This window comes from Fusarium mangiferae (genome assembly GCF_900044065.1).
Source record: "Fusarium mangiferae strain MRC7560 genome assembly, contig: FMAN_scaffold019, whole genome shotgun sequence".
NCBI lineage: Eukaryota > Fungi > Ascomycota > Sordariomycetes > Hypocreales > Nectriaceae > Fusarium > Fusarium mangiferae.
Window position 1 is genome coordinate 681,101 of NW_024573939.1, and position 17,769 is coordinate 698,869.

The following is a 17,769-nucleotide window of genomic DNA, read 5'->3' on the forward strand; positions in this document are numbered from 1 at the left end:
GCTTAGTCTGTGATGTTGACCCTTTTCTGCGCTCTTAGAAGCCAGGAAAAGGTATCTGCGCGCCAACTCTCGCCTGGTACGAGAATTTATATTGCTCCAAAGCCAAGGACCAATTAGTCAAAGGAGCGATGCCAATCCTCGGTTGTACGGAGTACATATCATCCGACACGTAGTCAAAAACTGCCAAAACGTTACGGAGAAAGGGAACGCCCAATATTGAGTCAGCCAATGAAAGGCTCTGCGCATTGATAGAAGCTCGACACCTGAAGCAATGTTAGGCCTGGTCAGTCGTTATTATGTAGTGCATGCTCATATTTGTGTTCCATTTTGGATAAACCAGTCTCCTGGGGTGATCAAGTCGAGAGGATTGATATCAATCCATTGGCCATTTATCTTGATCTCCAAATGCTGTGGTGTTGAGCAATCGAATGAGGCAACCACCCCTGATGATTGCGATGGGCCAATGATATTGTCTGCGATCTGGTCGAACACTATGCCACCAACAGCCATAAATGACGTCCCACTGTCTAAAGCTGCAATATACGGCGATCCTGAAACAATACCTACTTGACATCAATTCTGGCTCTCAACAACTGGGAGATTGTAGGGGACGTACCACTTGCCGGTAGGGAAATGTTTTTGCCGTTAAACCTCATCCCATCAACGATAATAGACCAGAGCTGCGGTGCTGGAGGGGCCCCTGGGTAATTATAACTAATAATATTTAGCAAGTCATTTTCTTCAAGACATACAGAGAATACTTACTTGGGGCTGTCTACTATGTCGCTGTATGTTATCTTCCGTCCATTCGAGGCTTCCTTGTCGATGCCACCTATAGTCAAACGACCTTCTTTAGGACTGTTCGGATCCGCGTATCGCGGGAATACTGTTGAGAACTTGGGTGCAAGTACCCTTTCTTGTGCTACCAAGGTATCGAATGGTGGTAAGTTCTGATACTGGTAGAACTGTCGGGAAACATTTCGGAGACCCATGCCTAGTATTCCAGAAAAGCTTCCATTCTGAAACTCCATCTGCACAGCGTTGTAAGCAAGACCTATTTCATTACATATCAGATTTTGTCATTTTATCCTTTTTCTCAGTATAAAGAACAGGAAAATAGCTTACCGACACTCAAGTCTCTCGCAATAATGTCCTTTGTGCCAAATTGGACATTCAAGATAGACTGGTTGCCAAGTACTGGCCCAGCCCCAACAATTGTAAAGAAACTTTGATTCACTGGCATATTTGTCGTTGGCTATATATGCGTAAGCTTATTGATTACCAGCCACACAAACATCATTCCTTGTTCTCAGAGAGGAACCTTTACCTGGATATCGAAAGGCGTGCTGTTGTAACACCCACTAGTGGGAGTGTTTGGGCACTCGTTGGATACAAGAAACAGATCAGCGGAGCCAGTATCAAGCATAACAGGCATTCGTTGGCCATCGCACGTCAGCTCCACGGAATAATAAGTATCTCCAAGCTGCGTCACGCTGGGAAACTTGATTGGCAGTGTCTGTACCGATCCAGGCCCTGGACCAGCCAGAGCCTTTTCTTGATTGTAAGCATTGCTTCCGGCAACAACATCGCTGCCAATCTCTGTATCCGGGAGACTTAGTGGGTTGGACCATAGGGCACACTTGATGACCGCTGTCTTATCGTTTGACGAAGTTTTGGGGTGATCGGGCTTGAAGTAGATATTGAAAGCAACACATTCTTTGTTGTCGTCACACCGTTCCGCACACGCGTCAACGTCGTAGTCGACCAATGTGAAATCTTCTAGATAACCGTCTCCACTAGCCAATACATCAGTGTTAACAAAGGCTGCAGCATACCCGAGTGGTGTAAGAGCAGAACTGGCCGACTCAGAATAGGCAGAGTCATTGTCGGATGCACTCGCTCTCGATGCTAATTCAATTGTACCGGCTATTACTCGAGTCGTCAGAAAGAATAGGAGAAGTGTATGCATATTGAAACTCTGCTTTCAGAGACCTTGGCAGCGGTCACCTAGAACTTGTATGTCGAAGATACTGGATTGTATCATTCTCTGTTTATAGATTTGTTATATCTGTGTACAAACTGAGTCTACTCCGCATCATCCGTATCCCTTGCATATTTTGTTTCTCGTATTACAAGAAGTATCCGCAATCATTACAACGCTGCTGTGAGGAAGCGGGGTTCCGGATAATCGGATACATATTTAACGTGATTGAAGAGCAGTAGTTGGTAGGCTAACCAAAGGTTGATAGCCATTAATGCCGATCACAAGGGTCGCAATACGAACTTCGGGAACGGCATTCTATTTATAATTCTGAAGCGGGTATACGGCAATATCGTTCTCCTGGTGTGTGCTAGAGATGCTGCCATCGGGCCCCAGCGTCTCAACGACTCGCTCAAATCGAAGTGTTATTTGCCGCTGAGACCTGTGGCTGAGAGCCTAATCCGGCCGAGACATGTTAGACTCGACCAAACCCGTCGTAGGTGTAATTCGCGCTGCGGTCTAAGTAATCCTTTTGCTCGGGAATGCGATCCTAGCTATCATATTTGTAGTTGGTCGTTCCATGGGTTGCTACATCTGATCTGCGCACCAGGGTTTCAATGGGCACTTGGTCTCCACGATCCCCTTGCCCGGAATGCCGGTCTTCTGCGTCATGGATCTCAGATCTTTTACAGTGATATTTACAACGCCCGTAGTGTCAACACAACAACAAATTGTCCCCCAGTCTCGGGGTCTCTTGGTCGAGCTCTGATGACTCTAGCTAGATGTGCCAGCCCATCTCCTCAACTTGAACGGATTATCCGACTGCATTGTAGAAAATCTTTTGCATGACCCGGAGCATACTTACCGTAGTTCTGTTGGCATGTTGAGGAACATCTTGCTTCTCAATCCACACGACTCTTTCCAAAACCGTTGGTAATGAACTGATATGTGTGCCTTTTGTATCCGTCTTGGTAACTTCACATATGGTACTCTCTTTGTCTACAAGATACTTACTCTTCCGGCCTGCTTCCCATGCCGTAGAAAGCTCGGCTATCTCTTCAACGAGGTTGCCCAAGCTATCATACCGAAACAGTGTTTCGGTCTCGTACTGATCTTTGTTGTGAAGAACCCTACGAGTGTAAAGGTAGATAGACGTCTCAATATTAACAACGTGACCGTTAAATCTGGTACTTGTAGCAGTCTCCTTGCACCATCCAGATATTTACATATCTTGTCCTTTGTCGTTTCGTGCTGCCTATTGATTTAAGACACTTGCACCTGAATAGAATCATGAGCTCTAAACCCAGTAATCTTGACATATCTATATTCTATACGCGAAAGCAGGGATGCCTCCTGACAGACAATAATGAAGTAATTGTCTCCTCTTCTATCTTGTGGCGTATTCAAATGTGGGTAGCGAAATCGCTTGCTTTTTTTCAAAGCATCTACTACTGGCTTGCTTGGAACCGTTTCAGATAGAGCCTGGATCCGCTATCATCAGCTGGGCATAACTCGACCTCGCCGTCCTTAGGGTAGTACTCTCGAATCGTCTTAGCCCCATCTTTCTCCATGATCTCGGTCGGTTTACCCATACGTCAAACGAGTAGAGAGTCTGCTCTGTCCATCAAATGACTCCTCCTCTAGTGCGTGACGATCTGTTGTCTCCGCAACAGATTTTGTGCCTTGCTGTCGGGGTGAAGAACCCAAATGGAATTTGTTACATATGTGGTTAAGGTCTGCGCCGTCTTCAACCTCGAGCGTGGAGTTGTAATGATGTCCTGCGCGAGCGTCAAAGAGATTATCCCCATCAGGATCCTGATTGTTCACGCCGCCGTAGCCGAGCAAATTGAATTCAGAATATCTGTATACCGTAGTAATCTTGGGTTGTTGTTCTCCAGGATACCCAGTTCGGATTATCACGTATGGTATCCAGGTCCTGGGAGCTCCCTTGGGCAGTCGATGGCCATCATGCAGATGAAATAGCTCCTCCACAAGACGGGCTGGTTAGTTGCCGGATCGAAAGGACAGCACCAGTGTGCGTTTACTCAAACTTCCACGGTGAGATGCAGCAGAACCGCTGTCCAATGGTGATTTCAGCTCCTTCAATACATCTTCACCCTCTCTAAATAGTCTGGGGATGGCTTTTACTGAGGAATCGAGGGACGTAATTGCGTCAAGCTCAACATCCGAACAATCAAACTTGAGCAAACTCTCTGCACCATCTTTGACTTGAGACAATCGAGGTGATTTGCCTAGGCTGGTCCTTCAAGATCCAAGCACTGACCGTTGATTGCTGACTTTACAGGCGCTGTGGTGGTGTCGCTTTCGTTGCACAGAATCTGTATGTCTCCAGATACGTGCATAACTTGGTAGTCCCCGCTGCTCTTTTGGAACGGGAAGCTTTCCAATTTCTGATCTTTCACCGCCAGCCTCGACGTTGTCTTGATGATCTGCTGATGCTCACCTATGACCAGAGAGTGTGCCCTTGACTGACGGTGTCTATACTTTGGTAGATTCAGAGGCCAACCTCCTCCAAAGTCACTGTCCTCAAGGCTCATGGAGTCAAAAAATAAAAAGAGGTCGAACTCGCCAGTTCCGAATCTCCGCCGGGGTCTGGTTCAGGTAGATAGCACAATGATTTTGAACTGTAAGGGGATCGACGTTGTGCCGGCTGGGCTGACGAAATTGAAATTCTGAAAATATAGGTTTGACAGTTATATAGACATAATCCAAGTAAAAGGGATACTGCAATAGACGCTGGCCAAGCTTGTTATTCGTTTTTTCTTGCTTGTAAGGTAAGCTAATCATTGGCCTGTAAATTAGAAGCCTGCCATCACTTCTGGTGCGCAATTCAGCTCCGCGTTTGAATCGACAACACCACAGCGATAGCAATCATTGTCTTTCGATCAGGAGACCAATTTGTGTTCAAGAGCTCGTGCAACTCAGCCCGCTTGACCAGTCACTCTTCCAACTGGCAGTGGCTGACTGACATTCCTCTTCTTGGTACACTCTCTGACATCAGACTTGACGGATATCGGCGCAGCACAAGTTGAGGAAGAACGTAAAATCCCATAAAGTCATCTGTTCCAAACTGACGGTTGGCTTTGTAGATATCAGACCTGCAATAGGCGATTAGTGCAATACTTTCCAGGTGCAGCAGGGTATTTAGGGCTAAGCTTGAGAGCTACAAGTCAAGCTCAAGGAGTCTTCCACCCCTTTGCTATTACGCTGTATTGACGGTATCTTTTGGACCTGTCGGGATGCTGACCCAATAAGGGTCTCTCATTGTCTCTTTGAGAGAACGCGTTTTGATTGGCCCATTGCGAGTGAGATTGGGAGGTTAGAGGCGTCGGAGACACTCTGGATCTGATAGACGTTGGAAACAGTCGTTTAGGGGCGGGCCGTTCTATGGGAACGGTTGCTGTTGATCGATGACGAGCGAGGCCCCAGAGTCGATCGAGTTAGCGTCCTTTTGGGAGGAGCCACAGTAGTAAACTCCAACGGCGTCGTGTTTATTCGGTGGAGACCTGAACCCTAAGAAAGCCGCAATCTGTTCAGCGTGGTACTGTCGCCATGTACGTAAGACTCCAGATGCATGTGGTCTTTGGCTATTAAGCCACGTTCTGGTCTCATCCAAGAGGTGTTGCACCCATTCCTGGGCGCGGTCCGCTAGCAGTGGCTTACGGGGGCTATCACACCCAGTTACCTTTGCGTTCCAGTCACACCAAGCCTGACACTCGTACTGGTCGTCATTGTCGTTGCACGCTCGACCGGAGGTTACATGCTACATCAAGTCACGGACTTGATGATCTCCTGCTCCATGAGTTTGTGCCATGCTTTGAAACCTCGTGCTTGGGTTGTCGTATTACGTAAGGCTTATCTCGTGATGCAAGACAGAGTGTGTACCGACCCTTGGCGTCATCCTCAGCCTTGTTCGGAAAGATTTTACGCACTAGATCGAGCTGACGATTTGTGGTTGACGCCATTCCAAGCAAAGTTACAACGTCTCTGAAGGCTGCTACGTAATGACGTAATGGGTCTAAATTAATCGATACACATGGTGGGGGCATTTGAGGCTGCGACCTAACGCAGGTACCGGACTAATGCCGACGCGACATGGCCAATCGGAAGAGGTGGCAGCATTACGTAATCTCATCCACGTCGCGTCACCCCTGTAACGCGATCTGAGTCGCGTACGCGCTAAAGATGAGATGAATATCTCGACGATAGTATAAGGATACCTTGCCAACCATGGCCGACACAATCAACGCCGTACCAACTCCCCCGCAGTCAACAAAAAACAAAAACAAGACTCATACAGAACGAGTCCAACGGGCAAAGAACCGAATTCATCTAGCAGCCGGTGTTGACCCCTCGTCGCTCTTGGGCCAGCATTCTCCCGCAAGCTGGGCACAGAGCCTGATTGAGCAGCTCGCCACCATCATCGAGCTGGCCAGGAGTGGGAAAGCCGGTATTACAGTGGAACAGTTGGTAGCTCGTCTTAAGGATGAGGCGAGCCGGGACCAGACTGCCAAGGGTGTAGTCACCAACAGTATTGTCACCAGGATCAGATTGGAGATCACCGGCAAGTCGCAGGGATGTACACCGCCAAACGGAGAGGATGAAGTCGCAGACCCTGACGCCGATGCGCACATGACCTCATCGCCATCTAAGGGCCGACCTTGTAAAAGACGTCGCAAGAACTCTGAGACCGAACATGAGCCCCAGGCTGTACGCACAGAGGATGCAGAGGACGAAGAAGACGCAGAAGATTCCCGAGGCATCGTCTCTCCCAGCGCTGAAGCCCAAGGTCCCGTAAGTACTTCTACGACTAGCCCGCTCTGAGCAGCTCAATCTAACCCTCAATAGCTACCGATCGACGAGTACCACAAGCGAATCGCTGCACACCAAGAGCGCCTCCAACTCTTCGAAAACAAACGCGACGCGGCACAGGCCGTCATCAATCAAGCGGATACTCTGAATGAGGCTCTCCAAAAAGCTATCTCGACCCGCGATATCGCCAGTGCAAAATCCCAACAGTCCGCGAACGCACTTACCGAGCTCGAGACGCTGGTTGCCCAGCACGGACACATTCTCCCATCCTCAGTTCGAGACAGCATCCCCCAAGCCAAGCAGACATCAGACGAGGCGAACCGCGAAACCGAACAAGCAGAGATTGACTTGGCAGCGGCTCAAAAGAGTGTAGATGACCACGCGGAAAGGGAACCAGCTCTCCAGCATGAGGTTGGGCTGATGAACGATGCCATTGCGGGTTGCGTGGACGATATCGGTAATGTGGAGAAGGACTTGGGCGCAGCGATATGCTTGCAGCGTCTGCAGCGCGTGGACTGGGAGATGTTGCGGGCTAGGTCGGTTGAGCAGGTGAATGACTTACTGCGGGCAATTAATGACTTTCTGGAACCTGGTGAGGGAGCTGAATAGGTTATGGGGACTTTTTTACGATATGATGGCGTTGGCAGGGACTTGGGTTGTATGATCATGATACCCAGCATTTACTGAGACTTGGTTGAGTCTTGCGGAGTTCTAGGGGTTATTCAGCAGCAGTTGTTTCGAGACAATGAGATGGTGAGGAGCATAATGTTACAGAGAGCATATGGGTCTCTTTGAGCAGGCATTCATTTATCTCTTGATTGAACGCAACTGGACATGCAATGCGATGTTTTGCACTCGATTGAAGATGATATCCTGTGATCCATCAAGGACAGCGATTCTGGAGGATTCCTACGAAATGCAGCGGGGCCTTTTTTGAGGGCGGGCGGTGTGCTGATAATTGCCTAACTTGGAACTGGCCTCTCCTCTTGGCAGGAAAACATTACCCCGCGTTCTTAGGGTGGCTAACGTCAGGTGGTGCTGGCATCTTAAGATCCGCGCTCCATTTGAGGAGCTACCCTGAACCCACAGAGCGACAGCCAAACTTATCTTAGGATACCGCTTGTTAAAATGCATTGCTGCCAGTTTCTATCCCAACCAAGTGTTGAGATTGGCTCCCGCCTCAATCCCTGTTTCCTAAGTACGCAGCATTACATATTGCGTGCAATCGCTGCGCGTCATCATTGAACGGCTCATGAGCACCCAAATGTTAATCACACGATTCCGACGTTTTGTTCGTCATCGATCACATTTATCTAAGTATAGAGGGCAATATGCATCGGAAGAAGCTTACATAACTTGGATCATTATCTATTCGCCCCCAACGCAGTAAACGGAACAATAATTATGCTGACAGCTTATTACCCCGCCATTGCAAACACTCTGAATCCTCCAACATTAAAATACAAACCCACGCATAACCCAATATCATCATGGCCTCCTTGGCAAGATCTGCCCCAAAGCTTATCGACTTACTCAGTGATTCACAGAGCCCAAACTTGACCATAGTAGACACAATTCTTTTTCATCTAGGCATCGCAGATGTATACGCATTACACGCATCGAGCCGATCTCTGCGCTGGTTAGTGGATTACATGACGGAGTCGCCATGCTTGCTCAATATCACGAGGCAATTGCAACCTTTTGTCAACGACCCGATGCGCTTCCGAAAGGAGCTTGGGAAGCACGATGGGCTCATGGCAGGAGAATTTGTCCGCAACTTCTTCGAATTTAACCGTTGGGGAGTTAGCTCGCTGCTTCTATATATTGAACGTGGGCCTAAACGTCAGGGGTTTATCAAGTATCTACTTGACCATGAAGGATACAGAGCCTATTTGGAACAAACAATATTCCGTCGTGACAGTACCCCAGATATATCTATTGCCGTCATGGCTACGCCCGATTCTCCCATCGTCGAAATCATCAACAAGGCTCTTACGACAGCTGGTTTGAATGTTATATCCTGGAACAAAGCCTACTGCCTACTTCCGGTTCCCACCGTGGTATCCCACAAGTTCTACCCTATCAAGCCATTCGACAATGTCCTTGGCAAATCACTCCGCGAACGGGCCAAACGGGGTTGGACGACAAGGGACATGCTTTGGCCTGATTTGACAACTCAACTCATTCCTCGCAAGGAATGTCACCAAATTGGCGGACCAAGATCTCTAATTATTAAACTTGGCAATGAACCACTAGGGGACTACACTCCTGACTATGTCCTCGAGGGGAGCGTCTATTCTGTGCTATGGAAGTTTATGAATAGTGTTCGGTGCTTATCTGTTACTATGAAGCCCGCGCCGGTTTCCTATGCACTTCGTTATCCACACGCAAATGGCGAAGTCGGTCATGGCTGCAAAGAATGGGAAAGATTCTTGTGCGACCGATTAGACCGTTGGGTATATGTCGAGATAGCCAAGATGGATCGTGAAGAGCAGCCACAAGGGTTCTACCATATGGCACCAGGGAACTATCGCGTACATATTCCCGCCGGGTACCAACTGCCAGAAACGTGGGACTATGCAGACGACCAGATCATTCCGTGGTTTCAAGAATGGGAGGAAACTCACTCAACGAGTAACGAGTACTACGGAGGATAATTAATAACCTCTTGTTTTAATCTAACGGTATATTTTTATAAATTAAAGTATTATATAATCTTGACCTTTTAATCTAGAAGACCCCTTTTCAACAGGATATAAGCAGAAATATCTTTTATAATATTAATTCAGATAGTACAAAGTCCCTATAATTTCTTGAAGGCACTACAATCTATCGATACTTCCATCGAGCTGTGTGAATAGCGCATGCTCCTTAAGACTTCTAGACGCTGGTGTTGGACAAGACTTGATGGGCCGGCTTAGTAACGCTACTTCCAACTTTGGGCTCCGATGTACTTCAGCCACTGCATCCCATAGCTGGCTTTCAGTTCACCCAGCTTGCTTCGGCATGTGAGTGGAGGCCCAAATGCCATGCAGGTGAAGCTCGGCAAATGCGACTGACAGCAGATAAGCAGAATGAAAATAGGTCTCATGGTGGCGGCATTTTCCATCGTGCTTGCGGTTAGTCGTTATCAACTACTCGCTGCAGCCTGTCGATGCCTGGCCTCGAACATTTATTGCAGATCTAAGAGGTGGGTCGCTTCTAGAGCTTGAACGGAATTCCGGTGAGAAGTAGGTGATGCTGAACTCTTTCGCCTGTATCTGTTCAAGGTGAGAGAGGCTTCGGTCTTCTTCCCGCCGTGGAATGCAGTGGGAAGCAGCGGCTTCACATAGTCCGCATTCAACCGCTGCCTCTTATAAACTTAGTCCAGGCTGCTCAAGATGCTGTTAGCAAAAGGGGCCTTACCTCTTGGTCGTACATAGCTCAAAGCGGTGGAATATTTGGGCATGGCGGTTTAAATCAGTCATAGTCGAAGATGGATAGAAAACATGGATGGAGGTGAAAACAGTATGGGCTGGGAACAGGGCTTGTCTCAGGTCATGAGGGAATGGCCATACTGGGCTTAGAGATCAATGAATACAGAAATTAGTACAATGTCCTTTGCCAGCATGACCTTTGGGAGATTCAGATGGTGTGAAAGAATAGTGACAGCAACATTGCGGCAACATGCCAAATATTTCTGGTAGGCTGGTAAGCTGCGGGACGCAGCAAGCCGATCTACTAGGGGCCCAGTTCCAGCGGATAACCTCTCCAGCCCGATTTGCGATGATGAGAAACTCGGTTTGCACCTGAATCAATCCCTCCCACACACGGCAGAGCCATGTCAGGCAACTTTCAATTATCTGCCCAAGTCAGCTCAGCTTTGAGGACTCCGCAACGGCTGAAGAATCATATACCTTGGCAGACAGGGGCTGTGCCCAGTAGAAGGAACCCATTTCCGCCAAGGCATGCACCCCTCTCTGCCTAGAACTGCAGGCAGTGAGTGGTAGGCGCTAACCCGCTGGTCTCACAGTGTAAGGCCGCTACCAATTACAGAACTGGCTCGTCCCTGGACCACTTAAGTAGTGATCGCCAGCTGAAAAGAGATATTCTTAGGCTGGCGCTTATCAGAGGCATACAGAAATCGCCAGAATGTATCAGAAGTGAAGAATGTCGCACGGCATACGCGAATGGGTAGGTTGAGCGAAGTACGTTACCATGTGTCAGACGATGATGTGACCATGTTTTTCAGCTGCGAATTGTCCTCGGCCAAGAAGGCATATCAAACGCCACAGAGGCAATCTTTCAAGACTGGTTGGTCTGTCTTGCAATTCCGCGTCTCAGCCGCCTTGTCCTGGATATAGGTTAATTAAGGGGACATGCCCACTAGCCGCCTCCACGTCTCTTCGAATGTCTGCCTTATTTTACATATCTGAGTATATAAAACATAAATACCGCCGCTTCTGAAGTCTACAGAGGCTCAAATCAGACAAGTCTCAACACAGTCCCAATTCAATCTAATATCCACCATGGAAGCACCCTACCGATTTCGCGTCATCGACGCATACAACTACACTTACGACACCCCAGAACCGTGGCAGGCGTGGCATGAGGCATATTTTCGTCGGATTTCTAGCGTGCTTGGGGCCAATGGTGAGCCGGTCAGGCTTAAAGACGATGGTTGCACCATGCCCGAGTACACGACACCAAATTGTACCCGCACTTGCAGCAACGCCACTAGCATGTTCTACTCGGAGTCAAACGTTTGGAACTGCATAGCCCTGGCGACTGTATCCATACAAGTCCTCCAAGGCAACAAATCGTTTGATGAAGAAAATGTTGCTTTGATGGACCAGAGATTCAATCTAGGGGGCTCTGATCTACGAGCCATTGACCAGCTCGGTATCTTCGCACAGGTAAGAGGGTGCTTCTCGCAATCTTGTGAGGATTCAAAGTTCGGGAGCTGTACGCCAAAGTTTAAGCCATACCGGAGCCGCCCAATCAATGCTAGCAACATCCACGAGTTTGCCAATATTACCAACGGACCATACTGTCAGAGTACATCACTGGGCATCGATTCAGATATTGCAGGGCCGGGCATTCTTGTTTCGTACATGATGCTCTTATCCCTGGTTTTACTCTTATCTGTGCTCTTTTGCCTCTTCGGCCTGTACGGGATCAAAGCTAGGGAGGAGACAACAGAGCCTTCAGATTCGTCGCAAAAACCGCGAAAAAAAGTTCAATCTCTCATCATCAACCTCCAGGAGGCCCAGGGATCATTTGTGTTCACGGTCAGTCTCGTGTACCTGATCGCTTTCGATGGGAACACGGTCGGCTTATCTAACATTGGAACACTTCTCTCCTATGTTATTAACCGGAACATTGGCTATGGCTTGATGATCATTGGCACTTTCTCGGTGGCCTTTCTCCACTATTTCGCATGCAAGTCCGGTATGCACCAGGCTGAATCTCTTTTCTTAGTCCTAAGCAATATGACAATGCTCGCTCGTGCCCACTACACTTATACCAAAGGTTCATGGGCGAAGCCGGAAAGATTTTTGGGCAGCCTTAGGAAAAACGCTAAACTGGAGAAATGCGGAAACAATCCAGGTCCCATGTCTTTTTGCTTGGGGGCCCAGCTTCGAGGATTGACCAAGACCCAGCAGACCTTTGCTCTGACTAAGAAGATGGTTTATGCTGTCTATGTCCTTTGCACCTTGCTGCTGATAGACGACACTGTGCGCTTTCTCAGGAAAAGGCGGCCAGACTCTCAGATATACCGTTGGGTTTCATTCGCCTTTTATCCATTGCTATTTGCTGGATTGACTTCATTGATCATTGGGCTGATTGATTTGGTGGCTGCATTTCACCGGATCAAGGAGCTCAATGGTGGAGAGCACTCATGGAGTTTTGGCCAATTCGTTGCGGTGTCTGTCTGGGGTCCGATGGCCTTGAAGTTGATTGGGGCCCTCCTTTCCATGATCGGAGCCTGGGGGCCCTTTCAAAAAGCCAGCATAGGCGCCAATTCCCATACGCTCCAACGAGCCAAAGACTTTCTTAGCAACCATTCATCACAGGAAAGCATAAGTGATGGGATTAATGGACGCCGTTTTTCGCTTCTACATTCGCCAGGAATTTCTATGGCTGATTTGGGTGTAGGAAATGGCTCAAATAATAGCAATGAGGCATTGCAAGGATCTGGCTTACGCCCGACACAGCCATCTAGGAACATTTGAGAAAGGATATATTAGTGCATTGTGTACATAAATATGTTATGTATGGCTCTTATCCGTTGGAGCGGTATGGCAGTCTGAACATATTAAAGATGAGACTGATCTCTATAGCTTTATATACTGTATTCTTTGTTGTATTGTCTAGCCTGCAGCTATCTCACTTACAAAATAGAATAATTATAATACAAAGGGAAAAGGCATCTAGTACCCCTTGCGGCAGACTTGTAGTTCGTTGGAGCTACCGCATATAAGATTGACGAGTTGTGCACAGATAACCTTGAGTATGCGGAGTCTTTCCTTATGAGTATGTGCGAAATACTTCTCTGTGTCGTCCGCATTATACCATACGACGATCTCGGCCGGACCGGATCGTCTCCATCCTCGGGATTCTACGATTGAGAGCCAAGACTACAGTTGATCTATGGGGAGTACGTGACATTGAAGTTTGCAGAGGATGCCGAGTGGAACGATAGGTTCTGACGAATGTGACAGAAGGAAAGACGACTCTGGAGGGAGACTTCCCGTTGCTTTCTTCTTCCATACGTGAAGCCTGGTCTGGCTCGTTACTCTGAGTTTTCCAACCTTTTTTATTACGCTGCTCATATTTCCAAGCTAACCAACGGTTTGACAGACCCAATGCAAGGTTCCAGAAAGGACGCAGCCAATATAGAGGATGCGTCTGCCTGGGTCAGTCTGAATGCTTTTGCGGGTCGAATCACGAGAAAGGCCTCGTGGAATGCTCTCTTTATGCCATTATCGAGATTCCAAAAGCTCTAGAGAAAGAGATCCCCCCATCCGTGCCAACGCGAGACTTCAAGCTTAGGACTGCTAACAACTGGACCCTCACAGGCGGTGTCAAGCTCTTCAAGGACGCTCGCAAGGGCGATAACCTCGATGAGGGGGGGGGGGGGGGCTGGCAGCGACGGCACTGGGTCCACTGTACATTGGAACCGGAGGACAACCTGGACTTTGCATGGACAGATGGCGGTTTTGGCTGAGGCGGTTTCAAGAGCTTGGGTCTGATGATAGTAACGACAGCGTTCTTTACGAGGCCACACAGGTAGCTCGTCGCATGGAGAAGATTATGGAGGACAATGGCCAGCCAGAGGCTCGGCGGCTTTGGTACGACTGAGGAAGATGGTCGGACTGAGTAAAAGATGATCCTAGATGTAGGTATTAATTATGAAGAATACCATAGATCTTAACAGCCAATCAATTAAGCATTTAAATCCATTACGAAGAACTCGAAAACACCTCGGGCCAGGTTTCCTTTTCGCCAACGAGTATGGTATAAGACACTTCAGCGTAATGCTCTGCTGCCGAGCATAGTCCAGGAGCAAGTTGGTCATACAAATTCGCCAAGTTGTTGAATGCCCATGGCAAAGCGTCATTCGCCACCCCCCATCGTTCAACTTGGAGTCGCGGCCGATCCGCAATGTCATTGGGTGGACATGCAATGATGCTGTGTCCCAGAGCCTCGAGGCCCTTGAGGATCATCTTGGCGGCCATATTCAGCTGATTATTCTTTAGCAGGTGGGCGCCGAAGGCGAAGTAAGGTCCCCAGAGCTCTAGCCGAATGGCGCAGTCGTTGTTTGTTGGGTAGGTTTTCTCGAGAGCCTTCAAGAGCCGACTTGCTTTGGCTTCGTAACCGGAGCCAGGATGATCAAGAAGCCTCTGGAGGTCGTCGGCAAGCACCTTGCGTCTCTGGAGGATGGAAACAGATGTGGCTTTCTTATGCAAACACAGCCCGCAGTCGCACGTGAACCCCCAGTGATTCAAGCCCTTTTGGGTCTCTTGGTAAGATTCGAAGGGCACAGGAAGACGATAGCAGAAACAGAGCTCAGTGCCAGCAGGGAGGTCCCTCGTCGCGCGTACGATTTGCATGTCTCCGATGAAGGAGCGTCGACAGTTGCCCACACAGGAATGGTTAATACGGGAAGCGAGGAGCCAAATGCCCGAGGTTGTGTACTTGAAGTCTTCGCCACCCGTCATATCTCTGCTGCTGGATGTTGCCTTGAGGAATGACTCGCGGCTCGTCCTCGGAGCACCAAAACAGTTCAGGGAGTTAATCTTTTCGACCAGGAAACTGAGTCTCGATTAGCTGCCTGGCTCAACTGGTTAACCAGTAAAAGTGGCAGAGGACAACTCACGAATCGACAACTGGGGTTCCGTCAGTCTCCAAGACCGTAGCCTTTTGGTAATCGGCGTGGTGGAGGTCTCCAAACTCGGCGGATAACGACGAGTTATGGTACAGTTTCTGCACAATCAGGCTCAAGAGACGTGCTTGGCCACCCACTACTATCCTCTTGGTAGCAAGATTCATCAGCATTTTGGTCTGCTTTGTGGATTGCTCATCCCCGGCAAAGCTGTAGGAGAATGCCTTTTCGCAAAGCAGAAGCTGCCCCGCCGAGACTGCCTTGGTGGTGAAGAGCCCTTTGCCTCTGCCAGGCGACTCACGAATCTCTACTGGAGCTGAGAAAGTGGCGCAGTCGATGAAGGGAGGTGTTTTTTCTGCCTGCTTGTACATTTGCTTGAATTTGTACTCGCCTGTTCGCTGTTCGTTGAGCCGCTCGTGGAGCCGATCTTTTTCGGAGCTGGCTGCCTTGTTTTCAGGGAACGACTGTGTGAGCTTTTCCAACATTTCGAGACTCTGCTGATAGTTACCGAGCTCATACAATGCTCGAGCCTTGCGCAAGAGAGACTTTTCGGATGGCATCGCAGGATTGGTGGCTTTCTCAGCATCCAACAAGGCCTGCTTCGGTCGGTCCATGTTCAGGTTTACAAGTGAGCGGTTGAGGAAAGCGAGCTGTCTATCCTCAAGATTTTGACCCGCTCGAATAGCTGAAGAGTACCTAGATGGCTGTCAGTTACGTGCTCTCGGCTGCCCAACTGCTTGGCCTGATCTTAAGAGTCAGACAAGCCGGAATGAGAAACATACAGTCGCAGTGCTTCAGCCCATTTCTTGGCCTGTACAGCGTCGTTCCCTTGCTTTCGAAGGTCTGTACTGTTCTCGCCTGAGATGACCGTCGATGGCCTCCAGTGCGAGGGAATGCGGTCGTCAGCTCCGTCCAGCCGGATCATATCGCTAGGGTGATCGACTCTGAGCGAGTATGTACCGTCCGTGGCACATTTGAAGAAGGGCTCTTTGAGGATGCAGACCATGTTTGGGTTGAGGATCTCAGTGGTAGGGACGATGGTCTCTTCAGGTTGGTGATAGAGCTGGAGCAACACAGCGATTCCCTTCTCATCCTCCACAATGGCCATCACAGCCGTCATGCGGTCCGGGGGCGTGAGGACGCGCAGCATGACCTTCCTCCCTCGATGATGGGTTTCGAGTCTCATGTCGGAGATCATGATGGGTTCCAGGTCGTTGATGGAATCAATGCAAGGTGGGTAAGGCGCTGGGACCTGCGTGGTAGCGATTGTGTTTTCGTCCGACCGAGGGCCATATGAGGCGGCCATGAGCTTCATGAGGAAGGACGAGACGAGTTGTTGAGAAGGAGGGTGATCTCGTACAGCTTGGCCCTTTCTTCGGCCTGCTCGCTCTGCAGCGCTCTGAAGCTGCTTCAGATAGCCAATATATTTGCTCTCGTTTGAGACGTCTTTGATATCCATCTTGGGATTGGGAGTTGAATAGTTGAGGGTGGGTTAGTGAAATGGCGACTCAGAGTACAGCTCAAGGGTTAGGTCGTGAGCTACGTCTTTAAATGATGATTTGGCGGGCCGCAGGTGAAAACAACAGCCACCCAAAATGCCTCGTCAGGCCATCGCAATGGTTGGCCTCCCACAGGTGACTGCATATTTGTGACCAATCTTGTGTGACCAATGCTGTCCATGTATTGGTCAACAGAGATTACCCCTCTCGCTGTTTACCCAATTGAAAGCTCAGCAACCAGAGGCAAATAACCGAATCAATGATCTTTGTAGAAGGAGGGATTCTTTGGCCCTCTTGCCTTTCATTTTTCCCGTATCTCCCCGTGTACAAAAAACATACCAGAAAAAAAGGGATTCTTGAAGAACCATTCAAACCGCATACAGCATGGTCCCAATGTTGCGCCCGAATACTGCAAACTAATTACTCTCTGAAGCCGACCTACGGGCGAAGAGTACGCCCTGCCGAGTCCGGCAAGATCTTCCGTCTCATAATCTTATCCAGGCTATTCCAATCTATCCTAATTACCTGGCCACAAAACCAGGCTTTCTGCAAACGTTCTCGCTATTATCTGAACATGTCGCCAAGCAGGGTAGAAATTAACTCAACGCCAATCAAGGAAGGCATTATAGCTAATTATTAAAATTAATAATAAATATATATAATAGGCAAGTCACCAGATAAGTAACTGCAACACTCTAATTTTTATCTTAAATTATAATATAATTCTAAATAGCTTCTAGAAATCGAAACTTAGCCAAAATGACTATAGCTTTGAATAGAGCTTAATTAGTATAAGGTATAGATAGGAAAGAATTTCTAAAATGGAAGATAATTGCGAGATGATGGCTTGTTTTGGAAGTCATTGCCCTCACAATTGTACCGTCGCTTCGGTGCCCTTAGCCAGCTTCCGAAGCTCAGGGACCATGGACCTTGAAATATTTTCTTTTCTGGGGAAAGAGAAAACTGCGTCAATTCACTGCCGCTTTTGGTTCCGATTGAAAACCCTTGTTGAAGCCCCATTGGCGGCTTGTCAAGAATACTGTGCGAAATTAGCGCTATTGTCATCTCGTCCTCATGATTGTCCATCT

The 17,769-nt window shown here is 48.5% G+C and overlaps 5 protein-coding genes across 5 annotated transcripts; 3 read left to right on the forward strand and 2 right to left on the reverse strand.

The window, feature by feature from the left end:
- Positions 1-34: 34 nt before the first annotated feature.
- On the reverse strand, positions 35-1,969 carry FMAN_15382 (uncharacterized protein; the record flags this gene model as incomplete). The annotated part of the gene is made up of 6 exons (XM_041824985.1): positions 35-263; positions 338-563; positions 617-714; positions 766-1,054; positions 1,126-1,255; positions 1,328-1,969. 6 exons carry the CDS (start codon positions 1,967-1,969, stop codon positions 35-37), a joined length of 1,614 nt encoding a protein of 537 aa, XP_041690411.1.
- A 4,263-nt stretch (positions 1,970-6,232) lies between these two features.
- On the forward strand, positions 6,233-7,423 carry FMAN_15383 (uncharacterized protein; the record flags this gene model as incomplete). The annotated part of the gene is made up of 2 exons (XM_041824986.1): positions 6,233-6,796; positions 6,851-7,423. The coding sequence occupies 2 exons, from the start codon at positions 6,233-6,235 to the stop codon at positions 7,421-7,423; spliced, it is 1,137 nt and encodes a 378-aa protein (XP_041690412.1).
- Positions 7,424-8,304: 881 nt separating this feature from the next.
- Positions 8,305-9,471, forward strand: FMAN_15384 (uncharacterized protein; the record flags this gene model as incomplete). The annotated part of the gene is made up of 1 exon (XM_041824987.1): positions 8,305-9,471. The coding sequence occupies one exon, from the start codon at positions 8,305-8,307 to the stop codon at positions 9,469-9,471; it is 1,167 nt and encodes a 388-aa protein (XP_041690413.1).
- A 1,851-nt stretch (positions 9,472-11,322) lies between these two features.
- Positions 11,323-13,029, forward strand: FMAN_15385 (uncharacterized protein; the record flags this gene model as incomplete). The annotated part of the gene is made up of 1 exon (XM_041824988.1): positions 11,323-13,029. The coding sequence occupies one exon, from the start codon at positions 11,323-11,325 to the stop codon at positions 13,027-13,029; it is 1,707 nt and encodes a 568-aa protein (XP_041690414.1).
- A 1,230-nt stretch (positions 13,030-14,259) lies between these two features.
- On the reverse strand, positions 14,260-16,641 carry FMAN_15386 (uncharacterized protein; the record flags this gene model as incomplete). The annotated part of the gene is made up of 3 exons (XM_041824990.1): positions 14,260-15,112; positions 15,177-15,878; positions 15,965-16,641. The coding sequence occupies 3 exons, from the start codon at positions 16,639-16,641 to the stop codon at positions 14,260-14,262; spliced, it is 2,232 nt and encodes a 743-aa protein (XP_041690415.1).
- Positions 16,642-17,769: the final 1,128 nt, after the last annotated feature.